The sequence below is a fragment of the Limulus polyphemus genome, unplaced genomic scaffold, assembly GCF_000517525.1.
Source record: "Limulus polyphemus unplaced genomic scaffold, Limulus_polyphemus-2.1.2 Scaffold1607, whole genome shotgun sequence".
Classification (NCBI taxonomy): domain Eukaryota; kingdom Metazoa; phylum Arthropoda; class Merostomata; order Xiphosura; family Limulidae; genus Limulus; species Limulus polyphemus.
The window spans coordinates 78,491-100,894 of NW_013667217.1; the positions used below are offsets into that span (position 1 = coordinate 78,491).

A 22,404-nucleotide genomic window follows, 5' to 3' on the forward strand; every position below is an offset into this window, starting at 1 on the left:
TTATTATGTTTGATCAAAAGGTTAATTCATATTAAAAGTTAGTTTATAAACTGAAGACTAACTTAAATTTACTAGGTTGCCCCCTCCGCCCCCGGTGGTTTAGCAATAATTATGAGGTCTTATAACGCTATGAATCGAGTTTCAATATTCGCGGTGGGCAGAAACATTGATAGTCTATTGTGTAGCTTTGCGATTAACAGCAACCAAACAAGCTAAGTTAATGAGCCATATGTAAACTTTACTATTGTGTGGTAGTTCATACTTGGGCATCGGCCTAAACATGTGAAATTTTTACCACAGTGTTAGTCAGAATATTTATTTATTTATTTGTTATAATTTCCTCTAATTTATTTTTTTGTTTCTTATAATGATTATTTTGCATTTTTATCTTGGTATATAGAGATAGAAATAACTCAAGTCTCCAAGGCTGGCCAAACCTCTCGCGATATTATTAGGCTTATGACCGAAAATATCGTTAACGTTATAAGTAATATAGTTTGAAAATTGTATTTAATTAGTTACGCTAATTAATAAGTATATATTTTAGTTCTGATTTATTTAAGTAACATGCTTTGATCAGAAGTTAATATTAATTAATTGAACACCGCAAATTTGTTCATGTTCAAGTTAAATCGAGAACCAAAATACTAAGTTGAACTTATCTCATAAATACATATACATAGAGAGAGCTAGTTATTTGACATAGCATTACTAATTTATTATTTATCGCACTGCCATATATTGTTTCATTTCAACTAATACAAATTTTTAATTTATTATCTATTTGAGCGAGAAATAATCAAGTGCACCTGGTGAGCCAAATTGGGCATTTAAAACGAAACAAAAATACAGAAATTCAAAATTACAGTGTCTTGCTTGAGTGGTTACCGTGCTTCGTTAATAATATGTTGGTCTAGAAACATATTTACTTGCATAGTTCAGACAAGCAGAATTTTATATATCAAGACCGTTTTATAAGCGTACATTAAAGTTGAATAAGCCAGTACAATGGTTTTTGTTCTTTTTACCATATATACGTATTAGCCTCACAGGCTTTTCATTCTATGTATGTTTATGTATTACTTGTCTCAATTTGATTCGTCCTATCTAGCCTTGAGTGTTGTTAGTCTGGAGGATGTTTTTCCCCTGTAATATTGGGTGCTCTTAGTTTTTACGTGTAACCTTCTGTACTGTGAACCACTTTGGTGAAAGAGAGAAGAGTATGCGCAGAAGGTAGAGTAGGGTATTTATTGACCAAAGAGTAAACACAGTAGAAAAATATATACAAGAAGTCTTAGTATGTAGACATGTTTCAATATGCTCTCATCTCTTTCTTTTTTCTGTCTGGCAGTTAGCTCGTAATGATTTCAACATCCATTATTCAGCTGTCACTGTCTGTGTGATGTTAATTTGTATCCTGTTGCTTGCTAAGTTCACGTTTAAGAACTTAAGCTGTATTTCCTTTGCTCTCTTTACTTCGAATTCTATGAAACAGTTCACCATTTCATCCACTTTCAACTTGCCCTACCTGATTCTTCTCGTCATCTTCGCGGCTTCATTTTGCTTTTTCTAAATGTAAGTGTATGTTAATTGATGTAAGGTTCAAATAACGTCTGTGTGGACAAACGTTGACTTTTTTATTGTTTGTTTTAATCACTGGTCTTTAAGACTGTGTTTCAACATTAAAACATAATCCATTCAGGTCACTAGAACGTCTTTGAACGTAAATCTATTGTTCTTGCTTATTCACAATCCTATTTTATTATTGTCTTTCAAAATTGTCGGGTTGTGACATTATTGGACCTTCGAAGTCCCTGTAAAATATTTAATCAGAAAACTTAATTAAAATTAGTGAACTGGATCTACTGAATATTTCGCAATAAATGAATTATTAACATTTTCTAACATCAAATATAACTGAATATCTGTTTTAAGATAATGTTTGTAAGTGGCACTGAATCTAAAGGTCTTGCTACAGATAATTTAGGAAGCAACAGCCAATAGTTCATGTTTACATTTGGAATTTGAGAAAAATAAAGCAATGATTGTCAAATAGATATACAACTAAAGTAAGTATTAATGTGTTTAGCTTGTATCTTGGTGATATTCGCAGAATAAATTTCAGAAGTGATTTTCACGCAAATAATACTGCAAATACTCTGAGGAATTGGATGAAATCTCACATCGTGATAATTAGGATACAAATATTTATAGAGTTGGGTTCTATGTAGTGATCATCGGAAGTTTAATTAATGTTTTGCAATGAGTCGGTATAGAAGTTTGACGGTATAATATTTTGAGAGTTACTTTCTAAAGACTATGAGTTTTTTGTGGAAACTTCGTATCGCCTTGTACCATCTTTATAAATATTTTTGACAAAACTTTAATGAACTTATAATCCGTGTAAGTAGTGATTAATGATGATCAAGCTTTGCTATGTATGTCTATGAACACGTGTTTGACTGTTTTGTTTCTGTGCTGTATCGTAGGAAAGGATTTGAAATTCTAATATATAATCTAAGCCACAGTTGGAACTAAACGTGATTAATCTGATATGCTGAAAATCCTGAGATAAAATAAGCCTTGAACTTCATGCCACTTACTTACTTTCATAACATATTTTAGCTTTTATTCAATAAGTAAAAAGACAATTTCTAGTGACAAGGAACCTATGGCAAAATTACCATTGTTCATCATAAGTACAGTAGTACATATAGTAGGAATTGGGCGGATACACAATACATGAACTACAAATTATTTACTCATATACACCTTTAACAACCAAATAATAAATCTTCAAAAGTATTTGAAAGACATCCTTAGATAATAAACAAAAGACATACAAAATTACAAGTCATAGAACCGTTTGAGAAAGTCAACAGAGCAGATACAAAAAATTCACAAAAATCACAAATTTCTCAATCATTCTGACTGACTGACATTGTTGAACGCTTCTAGCTGTGTAACAAATAGACTTACCACAGTTATAAATGCGCCAAATAGAACAATAGCATATGGACCACTTGCTAGTGCTAGCGTGAAGTAGTTATTCAAATTAATTAACTAATACCTCAACTCTTAGTATATGCACACAACCACAACTTACACTACATCGCCAAAGTGACATTGCACCACAAAGTTCAGCACACGTGCACACTCACAATGTGTACACACACCATAAGTTAAGAGAATGCACACCATACACACATACACATACACCATTATTTGCACCTACCATAATATTATGATACACGTCCACACTGATGATATAAATACAGGATATCAACAAAAATGAATGAAGGATGCATAAGATTATTTTACCTTTTACGAAGAACGTACATGAACAAGTTGGTTTTTTTAAATTGAAAGTGTAGGAATCGGTGCACCAAAAAATAAGAAAACAATGTAAGAATGTTATAAAACTTCCTCTGTATAACCTTACCAGGGAGCGTGTTCAACATCCTGTCCATGCCTACTTCAATTTTTGTGTTCATGATATTATACAACTTATGAGTACATACAAAAGTGGGTCTATAATTATTCTACTTTTGGATAGACAGTAACGAGTCCGTGACGTCGATACACAGAAACCTCTTTGTATTTTAACCCACCTGTATAGCTAATGTACGAAATCCTATTGTTTTCTCATGCAATAAGGCCCGGCATGGTCAGGTGGTTAGGGCGCTCGACTCGCAATCTGAGGGTCGCGGGTTCGAATCCCCGTCCCACCAAGCATGCTCGCCCTTTCAGCCGTGGGGGCGTTATAATGTGACGGTCAATCCCACTGTTCGTTGGAAAAAGAGCAGCCCAAGAGTTGGCGATGGGTGGTGATGATTAGCCCTCGTGTAGCTTTGCGCGAAATTCAAAATAAACGAACAAAATAAACAAACTCATGCAATTGCAAAAGGAGGAAATAGTTGTAAAGATAAAAAAAACATACACATACAGATACACACGAAGACCTGATTCTTCTGGTGTCGTATAAACAGACTTTACAGTACATCTATTGCCGCCAATAAATCCATTCACAGAAACCTCTAGCATAACTAAGTTTGATAAGTTTAGTTCATCTGGCTTTTTATTGTGGTGATTAACACAGGATTTTGACCCAAATCGTGCACTTTGTGTTAAAAGCGTCAAGGATATGCATTGATATAGCCTAAACATGCCCTGGTATGGAACCACCCTCAAATTAACCCTTGCTATAAAATAAATGATTTTTTATGCTTGATACTGAAATGTACACAGTAATTCTCACAGTAATACATAGCAGATTCACATGGTGATACTAAATTCAAAAAAAAAAGATATAAATGACAAATCTAATTGTATATTTATGGACCCCAGATACATAGAGCTTGTAGATGTGCAGTATTAGCTCTATGTATCTGGGTCCCTAATACTGCACATCTACAAGCTCTATGTATCTGGGATCCCTAATACTGCACATCTACAAACTCTATGTATCTGGGGTCCCTAATACTGCACATCTACAAGCTCTATGTATCTGGGTCCCTAATACTGCACATCTACAGCTCTATGTATCTGGGATCCCTAGCTCTATGTACCTGGAGTCCCTAATACTGCACATCTACTTATTAGTCATGGTGAACAAACATAGCTTTATATGGAAGCTACGGCTTATAAATTCATGTTCTTTTCACAGTGATAAATGATTTTTATCGCTCAGTTATACAGTTTTGTAGATTTTTTTTCTCTTCGCTTATAGTTCAAAAATCGATTTTAAACTAATATTCCTTTAAATATCTCTAATGCGGCAGCGGTATAATAATTCTGAACCTCAGACAGGAAATGACAGAATATTCCGATAAGATCCTGAGGAAGTTTTGGAGGTAGGGGTTGTCTCTTTGATCGTTACTCAAAATCACATTTGCTGAGGTATTTAAGTGAAATTAAATTAAATTTTTATGAGTTCAAATCCGAAAAAGGTGTTAATGATGAATAATACAAATTTCTACGAAAAACATATTACATGTATGTATCTTTATATATATAACAAGTGCAAAAATACCTTTAAAATTGGAATTACATGATACAGAGCAATATAGATGACTGGTGAAGTGTTCATGTTTGTATTTTATAATGGATTATTAACTTTAAACATAAAGCTAATCGCCTGTTAAAGTTAAAGCTTTGATCTAGGTTTTATGGTGTTGATTTTATGTATATGATGAAAGATATATAGTAGTTCACAGATAAAATCTGAATTTTAATGATTAGCAACCTTATTTTCTTGTGAACTACTAACATGTTGGTTTCTTTGAATAAAAACTGATATAATTTTATATGGTATGAAGTATTGCACATCTACCATAGTGCATAAAGATTTGCATTTATATGTGGAAAGAAATGAAAGGGATAGGCTAAGTTTTCAATTTCAGTTAGATGAAGATCCATTCTCTTAACATAAACAGTTCTATTGTTTATAAAGAAAAATTAAATCAAATATTAATAAAGGTTTTGTTTATCGATAGTTTTAGTGTATAACTACTCATTGGGTTATCTTAGGTATGTTCATCGCAGAGATCGAACACCAAATTCTAGCGTAATAAGCCATCAAACTTACGCTGAGCCACCGGTGAACGATTTTAAGAGCAATTTGTTACCAGAAGTATAAAGCATTTTTAATTTAAATTAAGTAGTACTTGTTGAAATATTTCTCAAGTTCTTTAGGTTAATTGTAAAACGTAAACTTCAACAATGTAAAAGTTATAGTTTCAAGAATTAGTATCTGTTTTTCAATTGTAAAGTGACTGTTAATTTTATTGTTATTACTGTGAATTTGTTAGTTTTTGAGCTTGGCATAGCCTGGTGGTCAAGGCACTCGATTCGCAATCTGAGGGTAGCGAGTTTGAATCTTTTCCCGAAGATGCTCGCCCCTTTTGGCTGCGGGGACGTTATGATGTGACGGTCTATCCCACTATTCATTGATATTTTTGAGTAGCCCAAGAACTGGCAGTGGGTGGTGTTGACTAACTGCCTTCCCTCCAGTCTATCAATTTAAAATAGGGACTGTTAGCGCAGATAGTCCTCGAATAGCTTTGCGAGAAATCTAAGACAAACAAATAGTTGGTTTTCAAAAAAGTAGAAATATTATAATCTATTTTTTTGTCTCCTGATATAAATACCGCAAGATTAGCCTACGAATCAATAATATTGTATGCTTTGTAACTTTACTCATGAAAGTTGTTTTTACAAACAGAGGAAACGTTTTGGACACAGTTCTGCCGTTCTAGAAACAATTACTTTATTTCTTGTATAATCAATTAGTACAAGAATGAAAAGTCTTATATTTTTTAACCACTGTACTTTATATTAATCCAAGTTGTGTGTTTGTTTGTCCGTGAACTCCTCCCACAGGATTAGAGCAAGCAGAACCATATTTGACAAACAGACTCGAGGTGACCCGAGGTTGTCTTTACATATATATATATATATGGCTAGTCCATTACCAATGGAGTACCAAGAAGATCCAAAACGCACCCGTAAAGTTGCCTAGGCATGATAGGGGTCTAGGAGTAGATTTTCAGAGACCTCCCCCCTTCTTTGGGATTGCCATAGAAGTAATTGGGGATAATGGAGTACCTTAATTGATACATTGGAGCTTCTATGAATCATGAGCTAGTCTTTTGAACCTCGTAACGAAGCGCAGGTATGTTATGCTAGTTTAATGTGTCCTCATATTATTATATGAAAAAATGTTATTATCTTTCCTTTCGTTCTAAAAATAAAAGCGATTTAATTAAGGAAAAGTGCATTTTTAAATATCACTCATAACACTTTTAGAATGTTAAATGGTAATTAGTAAATTCCAAAATACTGATTTCCTGGGCTACTTCCTGAAAGAACCGTTTGTAATATATCCCTAAGCTAAATGTATTAAGTGTACAGTGAAAGGGCGTCAGCTATATTTTATTTTTAATTTTTGCTAAATTACTTAAACACATATAAGTAAAGGGGAATTCTCACCAATAAATAATATTTATGAAAGTGTAATATGTGGGGATATCATGCGTTTTATACCCATAAAGCTACTAGATAACTTTTACAAGGTTTATTTTTAATATAGGACATCAGTCAGTGGACAAACTCATGTGTTATTATTCACGGGATACTGTGAGTCATCACAAATGTCGCTCGCATGCATGTTTCTTCGGAGGAGATCACAAGCCGATTGACGTCCAATGGTTAGCGTGCCGGTGTAAATACTTCAATCTACCCCCCCCCCTTCAAGTTACCTCACGATTTCATATTACCCCGGGGGTATCCTGAACCTGATTTCATATTACCCCTGCACTGTTCAGATTACCACCCTCGCTGATTTAGTTAAAATGATAAATTCTTATGCTTACAACTCATGATACGTTTATTGAATAAAACACGTGAAACATGCAATAATACAGGTATTTACCATAACACTTAGTTAATGTGCAATATTTGCATGTTTCATGTAATTCTGATCTACAGAGAAAGATAACTTATCGTACATCATGCACTACGGGGGTAATGACAGTTTAATGATAAATATTATTATTATTATTATTTGTTTTTGTTGTTGTCAGTTTATTTGTTTTTATGCATGAAATAAGTATCTAAATAAACATAAATAAATAAAGTTTTTGAGGAGGTAATTTCAAATCGTAGGGGGTAGGTTGAAATCACCTTCAAGCTACCCCCAGGGGTAATTTGAAATCGATTTCATCCTACCTCCCTAATCTGAACGCGCTTTTAATTTACCCTGGGGTAAGGTGAAGCAGGGCTAACCTAAAATTGCTACACCGGATTGTGAATCCGTGGTTCCATGGCTCGCACTCCGTTATCGCCCAAAAATCGATCTCCGCACTTTGGAGCTGTGGATGATTTATAAGAGTGACAGTCAAATTCCCTTATTCGCTTAGAACAGCTCATGAGTTGGCGTGTTTACTAACTGTCTTCCTCTAGACTATCACATTAAAATTAGGGACGGCTATCACAGAAAGCCCTCGAGTAGCTTTGTGCGAAATTCAACAACAAAACAAATTGAGAAGGTCACTCTAGCACGAATGATGCTATGACGAGAAGCAATGATTTGTTCTAGTGGTAAAGCCCTGAGGGACTGACCCAACCTTTGTTCATATTTATAAGGTATTACGGGGCTGTACCTTAAAAATTAGAATTGGTAAAAAAGGCCTTATTAGGTGTCTTATAACTAAGAAATATTTGTAAAGGTTGAGCAACTAACAAAAGGGAAAAATCAAGTAGATTGTTATTGTAGTCAAGTTTGAATATTATTAACTATTCCCCAGTCTCATAGTATCATCAAATGATAGACTTTCTTCCAATTGTATTCTATATTTTTTTAAAGTATTTGTCATAATAACTCATCACAAACCACAGTCAAAATTTTTAAGATAGGTATTAAGTAAAAGCTGACCCAAACTATTTCACACAATGTAATAACTTATTGATAATTTCCTATGTTTTAACAACAAGTGCCACCCACCCAGCGGCATGTCTGCTGACTTACAACGCTAGAAACTGGGTTTCGATACCCGTGGTGGACATACCAAAGATAGCCCATTATCTAGCTTTGTGCTTAATTACAAAGAGACAAAATCAAAGAGTGACCTTTTTAAATTATATAAGCATCGTGTGAGCACAATCTAACAGAAAACATATTATATAGTTATTTTTAGTTTGAATTTAATTAATATAATAAATTGGAAGTTACGTAAGAAAAATTAACAAAATGCCATGTAAATATCATAAAAATGTAAATCTTTTTATTTCAGCTTATCTTTGACTTTATAGCAGTTTTGATTTTGGACAAGACCGAAAACTTGCTCAAAAACATTAAGGCTAAGGGTTTGTAGACGAAAAATCTCATAATCTATACTGAATGGTTAGGACTTTTCACGAGACAATTGGATTTGATTGAATGTTGGGATCTTATGGTGCCGACATTTTTTATGGTCTAAGCTTTAAAGAATATAAAAGAAATGTGTACATAATAGATTTTGTTTGTTTATGTTTCTTGATAAACAACCATTGTTAACTGAAAAATATGTGTAAAGGTTAAGTAACTGAAAAAGGGTAAAAATAAAGCAGATTATTGTTGGAGTCAAGTTGACATCATCTTAAGAAATATTTTTAGACACCTCTGAAGGCATTAATTTACCATGATTACTTATAAAATTAAACCAGTTCCATTTGTTTTCATTTATATTTGTTTACTATTTTCGCCTATACTATCTTGCAATTAATACTTTGTTATTATATTTTTTCTTGTCACTTGTCTTCGCTAGGTCAAATGAATCGTTAAAGGTGCTCCTGTAATTGTATAAAACGTTGTCTAATGATCTTAATTTGGGGGCTCAGGAGATATGTATTTGATAAGTAGAATACATCGTTAGACGATAAGGGAAGAAAATCCACTTGACTGATGAAGAGTTTTGCTGCCACGTTATATACTCCTGCACTTTTAATGTTTTATTATCGTGTAGATGAAAACCAATTAAAATGATCACCGACGTATTTTTTCTGAACATTTGCACCATAAGGTACAAGGACTATTTTGTGCTTGAGGCTAGGTAAGGTTGGTCAACCAGAAAAACATTAGTGGTAGATTAACAGGCGTCCCAGAAACATCAGCGTCTTTATTTAATTTAGATATTATAATTGAAAAACTTCTCGAAATAGCAGATGTATTGAAATATAGAGGCGACAATACTAATAAAGTTGCTTGTGAAATTCAGATATGAAAATTGTTCTCTTATTTCTTGTTTATGTAAAAAAAATATTTTCTTTATATAACCGTTTGTTTGTAATTAAACACAAAGCTACACAATGGGCTATCTGTGCTCTGCCCACCACGGTATCGAAACCCGGATTCTAGCATTGTAAGTCCCCAGACATATACCGCTGAGCCACTGGGGGCTTTTAGATAACTCGTAGCATAACCATAAAATAACGCGTCCCCGATATATAGCGCAATCACTGTGGAATGAAATTGTATTCTCTCAAATAACATTACTTTTTATGACCTTTCACCCAATTTTGCAAAGTTTTTGACAGAAAATTATAGACTAACATATTTCTTTAAAACAAATATGAAAACATTAATTTTGTAAAGCATGCGCATTAGCAAGACCTTCAAAACGTCATTAATAATGCTGCAAAAGATAATTAAAGCGCTGTTAATTTTCAAACTTTTAATAAAATATGTGATAAAGAAGTATGGGTTGCCAATTTCAGGGGGCGTAAATTTATCACATGTTGAATTTTAACTGTCGGTAGTTTTCTTCCGTTCTTCAGTATTAGAATATATATTCCAGTTAATAATAGCTGGTTTTAGATTGCTTACGAATTGAAAATTTCTCTAGATGTGAAGTTGATTGTCGCCGAGTGGCCAGTGTACCGGACTGTGAATCTATGTTCTAAAGTTGTAAGTTATAAAGTATATATTATGGCGTAGTGTAGATTCGTGTGACTACTGATAACCATAGTAGAAGACTTGTAGAGTACGTGTGTTTTCTCTTACTCTGCCCATTAAATTCGGAGAAGTTATCAAATTCATTCAGTAAGACCAACTATTTTAATGGTTGATTAAATTTTTTTGATATTTTCATCCGACATGCAATGTACACTGTATTTTAATGGTGACTATCTGACGTACCCTTTCAACGTACGCTAAAAACACATGGGGGTCAAATCCGAACATCGATCCCACTATCTCACTCTCCCCTGGAGGATATATGCCAGGTTTCGTGACAATTGTTTCAGCGGTTCGCCAGTTATAAGCAGGCACACATACACACAAATCACATTATTTATCAAATATTGGTTTAGGTATTTTATACAGTGAAATTCTTATAAAATCCCAAAAGTAAGGTAGATCTGCTTACAAATGCTGTTCTTTGATGTTGCTTCTTGTAGAGTACAAACTTTTGTTAAAATGATCTATTAAATATAATTTGTTTCATGGATCAATAACATATACATTTGCACCTGATTCATTGCGTGATTTTGCTGTTCTTCTTACAAAAATTAATTAAAGCGAAACCATATGGTCACTTGAGGTAAAGTAGAGAAATATTCAGAAGTACCAGACCGTCGTTCCTACCAACAAGCATAACGCGAAACGTACATCAATCACTCTACTGATATAACTCTCGAAGAATTTACACTTGAAACAAAATTGATATAGCGTAGAACAATTAAGATGGAGGTTCATATATTTACTTTCTATAAATGCACTGATACGTAAGGAAGAGTTACGAATAATTTATTTCCCAGCATTGTGATGATAATCAGGTGCAAAAAAAAAAATCCTGTAGAACGAAATATATGATCGTTTATAAAAATTCTGCAGTAATATATAGTTCAAACATTATTACTGACCTCACCCCTAGGGGAGCGGAAAGGCACTAAGCTCTTATTCATTCAGTATTCTGTAGTTAATTATTAATATTCTTTTATTCTCAGTGTAATTGTACCTCACATATACCTGATAACATGACAATTCTTGCTTTTCGCTTTTAGAACGACATCTTAATAATATATGTTGAACGATAACAAAGTTTTCACTTCTGCCATTTCATCATTTTTCCATGCATTCAAAAGTTATTTTACCAGAGGAACAAATATCCTCCAAGCCATATATGGCAACAGGATTTCATGTAAATCGAAGAGATTGGAAACTTCCAGGTAATAATGAATGTAATCCTGCTACGAAACTTCGCCAGAACTGTAATTTGTGTAGAGGAGATAACTTTTACCTTGATGTAATACGTACAAAACTTGTTGACTTTTGTTTCCATTGAACACGTGTCACAAGTTTAAAAAAAAAGAATTAAAAAAGAACATAATAGTGAAGAAAAATAATCTACTTGTTTCCGTATATATAAGTACTTAGAAGAATGTGCTGGTTCCAGGTATTTTGATGGTGGCTAGCTGACGTGCACGTTCAAAGTACGGGGTAAACTTAGGGGAGTCAATTCCGAACATAGATCCCACTATCTCACTTTCCCTGGGAGGACCTTAAGGATAAATGCCAGGTTTCGTGACAATCATTTCAGCGATTCACCAGTTATAAGTGGTACACAAAATCAAATTATTTATAAAGTACTGGTTTAGATATTTCATGCAGTAGAATTCCTATAAATAGCAAAAAGACAAAAGTGGCTCTTAGGTTAAGATTATGAGGTAACTGTTGAATTTTGCTTTTCAATGTACACGATTGATATAGAAAGATCCAATAAAAATGCACATTTCTCAGAACGCTCTTATAACACTATAAACGTATAAACGGGTGTGAATTGTTAGTATTATCCTGCAGCTTTTATTAATTATTATCATATATTCACCTTTATATGATAGGTTTAGTGTCTCAAATAGAGTGCTACATACATATATATAGTTTATTAAGTTTCTCTCTGTACTTCCTGTTGGTAACTTAAACTTATTGTTTTCATTTAATTTTAACTGCACGGTTTTTCAACATCCTAAATAACTTCAGAATCAAAGCACCAATGAATGTGCAGATAAAAATATCACAAATAATAAGTATTTCCCATTACAGTATCCTTTTGCATAGTAATGAACATTGCTGTGAATGCTTTGTGTAGCTTTTATATGATGATCTCATGCATGTAAAAGTATTATATTTTATGCATTTTATTTTATATACGTCCCAGATGGCAGAATAATTAGCTTTGATATTTAAATCGCGTTGCTTTATGTAAACGTAAAGTGTCCGTTTAATAATACAAGTTTTGCTTCATCAGTAGCCTGTGCTCTAGAAGTTTGTTTTGGCACGTTCAGTTAGTACTCTGAAGATTGTCGTGATATATAGAAGTTTCTTTTCGTGTTTCTCTATCCGTTTCTCAATGTTAAACTGTTTGGTTAATTGCATTGGTGATACGTTCTGGTGACGGTTATGTGTATGAATACATAAAATATTCTTCTGGTTGTAAGGGTAACAAAGAATTTGAAAATTAATGCCGACAATGGCTGTCTGTAGCCTAGTGGTAGAATTTGTTAATAATGTGTGTCTAAATAGTTGATTTTTCTGCTCATTATGATACTGATAAGAATAAAAAGGTTCGTGTTGATTTCTAAAAAGTAAGCAAGTTATTTAATTATTTTGTAACAATCTACTTAATCTACTTAAAATTACATAAAATAAAACTGATTGTTGTTGTTTGTTGCTGAATGTTCACGCAAAGCTAGTCAAGGGCTGTCTGCAATAGCTGTCCCTATTTTTCAAATGATAGGCCAGAGGGAAGTCAGCTAGTCAACCCCACCCATCGTCAAATCTTGGACTCCTTACCAACAAATAACGGCACAAAGTACTTGCTAACAAGTTTTTTTTTTCTTTTAGTGGGTCAGCGGTAGATTTACGGAATTACAACGCTAAACTCTGGGGTTCGATTCCCCGCGGTAAACAGAACGCAGATAGCTCATTGTGTAGCTATGTGCTAAAACTACAATAACCTTTTTATGAAGACTAACTAAACATTTATGAGTTTTCAGAGTAAACTTTTATTAGACTTCTACGGCACATTCTTTCAAGAGGTCACCTAAACATCATGTTCTCTTGTGATAAACACCATACACCTAGTGGTAGAACGAACGTAGCGCCGTCTATATTGCGAAAATCTATTTACCTATAATCTTGAGAGAGAGAAAAAGAAGCAAGTTCAGTCTCAAAATTATAATATTGACAGTTGTTTAATATATGTGTACGCTCTTTAACTTTATTCCCCTTAACGTAATGCTATGTTTCAACTAAATTTAGGAATGACATTTTCATATACAATTAAACATGAACTAAAGAGGTTGACTACTTTATACTAAAAAGATTTTAGTTCCTCACCACACAGTTACGGCTAATGTTACCACTTCCGGTCACGCTCTATCTGACGACCGTGCATCTTAACAATCGTCCTACAGTGTAGTTTCCATTGCAAAAAGTTCCGTTTTTAGACTGTCATGTTCAAAATAAACTACCCCTTACCTCATGTTTTCCATAATTCAATAGTGTACGAGGACGACGGTTTCCCAGCGCTTGTTTTCTATGGAATATCAGGAATACCTATCTCATTCTCCATCTGTTTCAGTTATGGACGGTTGAATGTATATATCGTAGAAGCAACTTGTGTACAGACAAAGGTCCTTTATGATTGTATTGCGTACATTTGCCTGGGCCACGTGAACAACTTGTACCTCTAACTTTTATGTTCCTGGATTCTCATCTGTTACAAGACGCCTTACTATGCTTAGCACAACTGTAGAAGGACTTCTTGTAGGTCCCTTTCAGGATAATTCTATTTTTCCAATTTGATCCGTAGTCCTTTGGATTTCAATGCCATTAAGTACAAGGAATATTCCCTTCATGAAAATTTTCAATTATCGATTTAAACACATTTTTATGGTCTAAGTGTTTGAATATTTTGAGTCGGAAAAAGCCGTTACATACCCTTCTCAACTGCTATCACTTTTCTGTGACATCACACTACTTACGAACGCCAAACAATGTCGAAATATAGTTCTGATACTTTCCGTCAACTTGCGACTTTACATCGGTTGTGATTGTCACGTGACTTGCTGATTTCATATTCAAATTAATTTTGATATTACACACTCAATCCTCTGTATAGTTCAGGGCTTCTCCGCGTTCTTAGGTTTTTAAATTAAATGATATTACACGTGGATCTAACTTCGTCAGTATTTGGAAAGAAATTTAACAGTAAAAGAAAATCTTCCTTTAGTTTGTGTATTTCATGCTATTTATGTAATGTAGTAAATTTGTTATCATAACACATGTTATATCCAAGTATAAAAAAGTGGACAAATACTCATAAAATTATTACTGATTGTTTGTGTGTTAAGATTTGAGGAACTTGAAGACAAATATAACCTTGAAAAGTAATTGTCTGTTATTAATATTTGATTAATTGGCGTTTATAAACTGAATTATGACTGATCATACATAGGCTCTACTTTAAAACATAGATCTATTTTTTTATCTACGTTCCTTATAGAAATCATCAAGTTTCGTGCATTCTTTACTTCTTTTATTTTCCATACCTTAATATCATTCACTAAAACGTTTTCAACATTTATAACATTTATTTGTATTGACATCCACATTGTCATCTACGCATCATAACTTATGTTATCTTTCCGATGGCTTAACGGTAAGCTTGAGGTTTTATAATACTAAAATTCAAGGTTAGATCCTTACGGTTGACATAGCTCAAATGTAAAATTGTATAGATTTGCGCTTAACAACAAACAAACAATCATCAATATCAGCTCAATAATAATTGCAATTTTTTGCACTATTAAATACATTTTTATCACCATACTTAATCCAATGGTTGCTGTTTAACTAACACTTGTATCAAAACTCAATCTCTATCATTATTGAAATGATTGGTATCATCACAGAATTTCTGACTTCATCTTCAATGCAACCTTTTTTTTTCTCATAACTGAACATATGTTTATACTTTTATTCAAGTTTTATTTTCATCATTTATGAATCTTTATTTGCATCATTAGTTACTTGTACAGCTTTACAACATTGTTAAAGAAGCGTCATTTGAGTGCTTCATAAATGCTAGAGACAATTTATCATGGTTACCAAAAGAGGAACGGCCTTGCTATAAACTTTATCGCATAAATATTGTTTTAAAACACTTGGCGTGACATAAAAAGTAAATTTCCTTTATATTAATAATCAATAGTATATTATTAGGGAACACCATGAACTCATTTCTCGGGATGGTTCGTTGTGCTGGTTAAAGAACACTTAACTTCATTATTGAATTAATCTCTATTACATAAATCTTGAATTCGTATCAATATTTTATACGAACAAATGTCATTTACTCAACAATTAAAGACTTCCGTGTTTACTGTATATGATAATCAAGGATGTTATGAGAATATAGAATGAAGGAAACCATCGTAGTTCCGTCTACATAATAAAATCTGACCTTTGGCCTTTCCGGTATATTCGTTTGTTTGAAAAGTAATTTATGGGGTACAGAAAGAAAGAGCGTCATTTCCAGGTGTGGAAGCTCACATGGAGAAATTCTGCAATCAATCGTGTTCTTATTGTAGCGTAAGCACCACATGGATTGCATTTGTGTTGTTTTTTTTTTTTTACTTTTCTGGGGGACAAAATGGAAATATAAAATTTTTGTAAACAAACTTGCGACATATTTCCAACGGAAATCCAAGAAATAAATAACTTTTTTTTACTTTAAATGCAAAGTTGCGTGATAGGCTTATAACTGAAAGCGAAAATAAAAGGTCTAAGCAGTTTTATCTCTAACACAATTTATCATGTTTGTTACAAAATAAATCTACTTTGTGAACTTTATCTGATGAACGAATTCTTAAGATAAAACAATTGTACGAATAATAAATTTATATTGACATTTATGATAAGTGTAACAAATGTATTTTGCTCGCATTCAGCATATTTGATTTGAAACTACATTTTTTTTCTAGGCTTAGATGCATGAGCTAAAGACTATATTTTTTATTATGTAAACGCCTTTTAGAAGCTGGAGAGGCATGATTATAATTAATTATACCTGTCATAAAACATTAGTGTTAGCCCTATTATATTTTTAACACTGCATTCTTTATGTGATCCTTCAGGGATTTTTAAGCATTAGGAGAGTGTCTATAATAATACCGTTACTACTTTGATCTGTATATCCTTCTATGATTATTGGATTGGTAATGGTTTCCGGCATATATTATCTATATAATTTGTAAAGTCGTTCAAGAATGATGCTGAACACAATTATGAAGTTTGAACCTCTGTTGTTCTTTGCTGCCTAATGTAACAAAATAACGAGGTTTTGAGTTATTGTTGAGACTTTTAGTAGTGCAAAATAAATATTTAAGAATGAAACGAGGATAAAACCTTACGGTATAATTCAATACAAAACTAGGAATCCTTAAATGGAAAGAAAACGTGGTAAAAATCAGTCTCTCAGTTTTGTACGAAGACGAAGAAACAGACGCATAAGTGTGGTCTGACTTTTAAAACTGTAGATGCTACTTTGATAGTTAGCTATATATACTATTTGGACGATATGTTAGCTAGCAATGTTTGTATGCGTCATTCAAACGAGTCTTACTAAAGCCTCAGTAATAAAGCACAACGAAAAGTAAACACATAATTCATAATTTCATGCCATAAAGATATAGAAATAGCGTTAATTATATCATTACACTAGTTATTTGATGAACGTTCTAAGTCTACGTTTTTTATGGTATATTTATTGCCTTTTTTTCTGTTTCCATTTGAGGTAAATAACACTCAATGTGTTACCTAACCATTTATAGCAAATAGTTGTCTTCAAATTTTCAAAACTAAGCTTCAGGTAACCATCTAGTATTTACTGTTTTACCCTTGATCTTTGAATGACGAAATCATTTCAATTACCGAATTAAACTCTTCCATCTGACAAATCTGCTCTATTAGATGGTTAAAAAAGAACGGTTTGAATAACTTGAAGCATTATACTTCTTATGCTTTGTATATTGTATATCACTAAATATAGGAATATTTCAGTTAATATGTTTAGCCTTGCTCGAATTTCCTGCGACGGAATTAATTATCTATTTTTTAACGTTAAATGGGTTACGTTCTTCCTCTTAGTCGTTGTTGTTGTTTTTAGTTCAAAGCCACACAATGGGCTATTTGCGCTTTAAGCACTGCGGAGAATCGAACCCCGAATAGTAGCGTTATAAGTGTTGGCAATCTTGATAGTAAACGAATAGATTAATTCTACTATTAGGAAATTTTAAGTACAATTTATTTGTTTATTTGTAGTTAAGTGCAAAGCTACACAATGGGCTATCTGGCTGTGCCCACCATGGGTACTGAAACCCAGTGATTAGTGTTATAACCGTTCAGATTTACCGCTATGCCATTTGCGGGCTTTAAGTAAATTATTTACTATACAGATTTTTTTTACTTTTTAGTAATTTGAACTCTATACCTTACGAGATTTTCTTTATCTTACACTAAATCAGATATGTTATGCGTGAAATGTTTCACAGTGTGAACTATAAACCCAGTAATAAAAAACAAGTTGTACTGAAGAGGACGCATGAAAGTATCGAAACTTGTATCCAAATAAACTTGTTGTTTTCCATAATGGCAGATCTAAACTTTATTTTGGAATACTTTACATTGTATCGTGTATTTACCTACTATTATAACCCATATATATATATATATATTGTAAACAGGTTAACCACTAAGTGCTATTTATAAAACTGTGTTTGTTCTCCGAGCAAATAACATAATATGCAACTACTGTGAGTCAACAACGTAAATTTTTTTCGTAATATTTAAATTTATAAATTAACAACTTGGTCAGTCATGTGCTTTCGTGTAGATATTCTATTTGCAGGCAAGCAGTTGGGCCAGACATGTACTACTGTTGAACAATGTCAATTCCATAACGGACATGCGCATTGTGTGAATGGCGTATGTGTTTGTCAAGAAGGTTTCTTTCATGTTCAAGATATCAATGGTACCACATGTCTTGAAGGTAAGTATACTCGTACTAAAATAACATTACTGATTATCAGAAAAATTAAAATAACTTAGTTTTTGAAGAAACAAGACACGCGGTAAATACTGAAAAAGAAATTTCTGTCAGTAGCATAAGTACGTAACAATGTGACATAACAAAAGAAAAATCAACAAACTAAAAACCAAAAGAAAAACGTAAGAGATATGCCGAAAAGGTAATAAAAGTGAGTATCTATCATACATATGTCTAAGCATAAGTTTTAGTTTAAGGCATTTTATATAGAAATGTTGAAGAAAATTCGAACAGAAAAGTGCATCGCTATCCCAAACGAAGACTAAGAAGCATTAATGAAGTGCATTGTATTATATAGAGGTTTTTCTTTTCAAAATACTGTGCACATTTTATTGATGAATTTCCTTGTCGATTATTCTTATGTAATTTTATTATTCACTATCCCCCTCCCCCTCATGATTTTTTGCTATTCAAACCACACTTTACTTGAGGATAAGGATTGTTTCTACGTGCTATAACCCGTGTTCCAAACACAGTAAATGTCTTCACGAACTTACTAACTTAGAACTACTGTGTCATTAGAGAAAAGCCGTCTAACTTATTAATTTGTATACCGTGTCTAGTAATGTTATTTTATTTCCCTTACAAAAATGAGAAGAAACTTGGATACAAGTCGGAAAAGTTAAAGACTTGTTAGTCTTGTAGATTTTGTATGAAAACGAGACACATAAGTTAATTTGAACTGGCTTGGATGATAATGTACGGTTGGAGGATACCTATATTCTTACCTTGACAAGAGCACGGAATCAATAGCTGAGATCGTGTTTCTAACAGCTACATACAGCCGTTGCATTTATTTGCTGGAATGTTGAAAAGGTTGTTTCATGTTTAATTCCTGCACACTGTTTCTCTGCAATGTTGTTAATTCAAAGGACTCATGAATATATATATATATTTCTATCGACACTTATACATTTGTGATCACAATCCTTCCTACCTAATGAAATATAAGGATGTTCGTTAGGTTTTACTGAAACTTATATCTGAAAGACCATGGTAACTCGGGACATGTATATCCTCTTATGGCGAATCCATGTAAGCCAAATTTTAAACACTTTCGACATACTATACGCCACTGTATTTGCTATGTGGAACAATGAATGACACTATAACTTCTTAGACATGTCTGTTCCTTTCGTCACTTGCGGCGGTTCTTTTCATTAGGTAACCTCTACACTTTCTTGATTAGATGTAGATGTTGAAATCATCTTACAGCTAAATTTTATGTATTTTAAGAAATACGTAATTTTCGCCGCCTCACAGTATATGTATTCTCACATTCATCAAATAAAATGTCTTAAACCTTCCAAATGTACCTGCATACACCTACTCAGTAAATTATCATCAAATATTAATCCTAAGTAACAAAATAATGTTGTTGGCAGAAAGAAATAAGTCGATGATATGAAAGAATCATAAAAAGATCATTTATTAAACCATAAAAGAAGAGCTAAAATTAAACAAAGCAAAACGTAAACTTAGAATATGATTTTCACCGGATATTAGAACTATCAAAATACTTTCTAAAATGACTAACAATATAAACTTCATAGATCATATAACATATTTAAATCATATTAGCAGAAGGTTGAATACGTTATATGAAACAATGTTGAATGTGCAAATCAACTACTCACTTGACAACCAGCTGATAAAATAATGGGTTGGAACTGAATGTGTCAGAACTACGTTTTTAACATTGTTTAGCTTTGTGTAGATAGTATGATACCACCGAAAACTGATCGATTTCCGCAAGAGTATTTAACTGCCCTTTCCGACAAAAGATATTGATACACTAAAATCATTAAGATGTGTTATAATCGAGAATTTAAAATTTTTAAGATGAAAGTATTCATTGTACTTAGTGGCATTGGAAAGTAAAGAAATATGAATCAACTTGGAACACCAGAACGTTCCAGAAAGATGCCTGCAACAAGTCGTACCCCAGCTGTGGAACAAAGTGAGAATCCATGAACATAAAGAAAGGTTAGTGGCCTCATATGGCTTGATTGTGGAGCGCTCGACTAGGAATCTTCGCGATTGAACCCCGTCACCGAACTTGTTTGTCCTTACAGCCGTGGGGGCATTATAATGTGACGATAAAGAGTAGCCAAAGAGTTATCGGTAGATAGTGCTGCCGATCTGCCTTACTTCTAGCTTATTACTTCAAAATTAGGGACAACCAGCACAAATAGCTCTAGATTTTCGACAAAACAAAGGTTAGTGGCAACATAATCAAGAAGTATCTCTGTCTGGAAAGAAGGCCAACAGGATATAGGTTCTCCAAGATAAGACATCCAGTCAAGCAGCTGGAGAATGAAATGGGTATTCATGCTGTTTCATACGAAGACATACCAGTAAAATCGCCAGTCGTAGCGCCTATGGATTTCCGTGCGATCGGACTGTTGAAACGGATGCTGGGAAACCGCCGTTCTCGTAAACTATATAAATTACATAAAACGCAAGGAGGATTAGTATACTTTGGACAAGACAGCCTACGACAGCTTTTTGCAATGGAAAGTACGCTGCAGGGCAACTGATAAAAAATGCACTGTCATCAGATACAACATGATCAGAAATGATAACATAGACTTAAAGACGTGATGAGGCTCCAAAATTGTTTTAATATGATGTACTCAACCATTGTATGCATATAATCATATAGTAAAAAAAATAGTGAAGAATTTGTGCAAATGCATGAGAGAATCGGATAGACTCCTTATAGTAAGCAGTCTGTGCATTTGTATTTCTATAAAAGTTGGATATTTATAACAAAATCTTTGATGAAACAATTTTATCAATTTTCAAGTATGATTTTGAATCTCTTACACTCAGAACAAAATGAGCTGCCTTATCCCTAAATACAGTTGGAGATTCTTGAGATTTCAGAGAAATGTATACATTATTTTTTCAACCACTGATAATGCTCATTCGTGTACGTTGTATCACTACTTATTGTAGCATATTTGTATCAAGAAAGCCCTTAAATCAGTGTTTGGTGCGTTCTTTACTCAAGAGGGATAATAAGAAACGGGAGTGGACTGAAAGGTAGCCGAAATTAGAGTTTGTTTCAAAACTCACTGTCTTCTAATAATTTATTATATAGATGTTCATTATATTGTAGATCTGTCATTAGAACACTTAAAGTTTTATACAATAAAACAAAAAAAAAATCCAAAATATTGGAAGTAATCAAATGGCCTCATACAGAAGAGCTTAAAATTTGGTCTTTGTGTCTGGATGAAGAAACTCGCCAAAGCGCTATATTTTGGTCTTCATCTAGCCTTATCTAACATTTCACATACTGTAAATAAAAATATTTGCCACCAGAAGGCGTAGTGTCCCTTATTTTGCCGTCGATAGATGGCTATTGAGGTATCCGATGTTAATAGAGACAGTCTAAAGAACAACAAGCAAATAGTAGATAAACTACCAAAAACAACAAACAATAACATAGACAAACTAACATGATAAAATTCACGTACATGAAACACAGACAAACTAACATGATAAAAGTTCACCTGTGTTTCATGTACATGACCTTTTATCATATTAGTTTGTCTGTGTTTCATGTACATGACCTTTTATCATATTAGTTTGTCTGTGTTTCATGTACGACAAACTAACATGATAAAATTTACGTACATGAAACATAGACAAACTAACATGATAAAATTTACGTACATGAAACATAGACAAACTAACATGATAAAAATTCACGTACACGAAACACAGACAAACTAACATGATAAAAGGT

General features: G+C 33.1%; 1 protein-coding gene across 2 annotated transcripts in view; it reads left to right on the top strand.

Annotated features, from left to right (window-relative positions):
• LOC111086984 (multiple epidermal growth factor-like domains protein 11) overlaps nucleotides 1–22,404 on the top strand; it is a 98,454-nt gene that overhangs the window by 66,526 nt on the left and 9,524 nt on the right. Inside the window, exon 3 of one of the 2 annotated variants that reach the window (XM_022391984.1) lies at nucleotides 18,450–18,590. The exons of the other annotated variant lie outside the window; for it this stretch is intronic. Within the exon in view, the coding sequence (XP_022247692.1) occupies nucleotides 18,450–18,590 (141 nt within the window). The remainder of the gene's footprint in view (nucleotides 1–18,449; nucleotides 18,591–22,404) is intronic. 2 annotated transcript variants of the gene reach the window in all.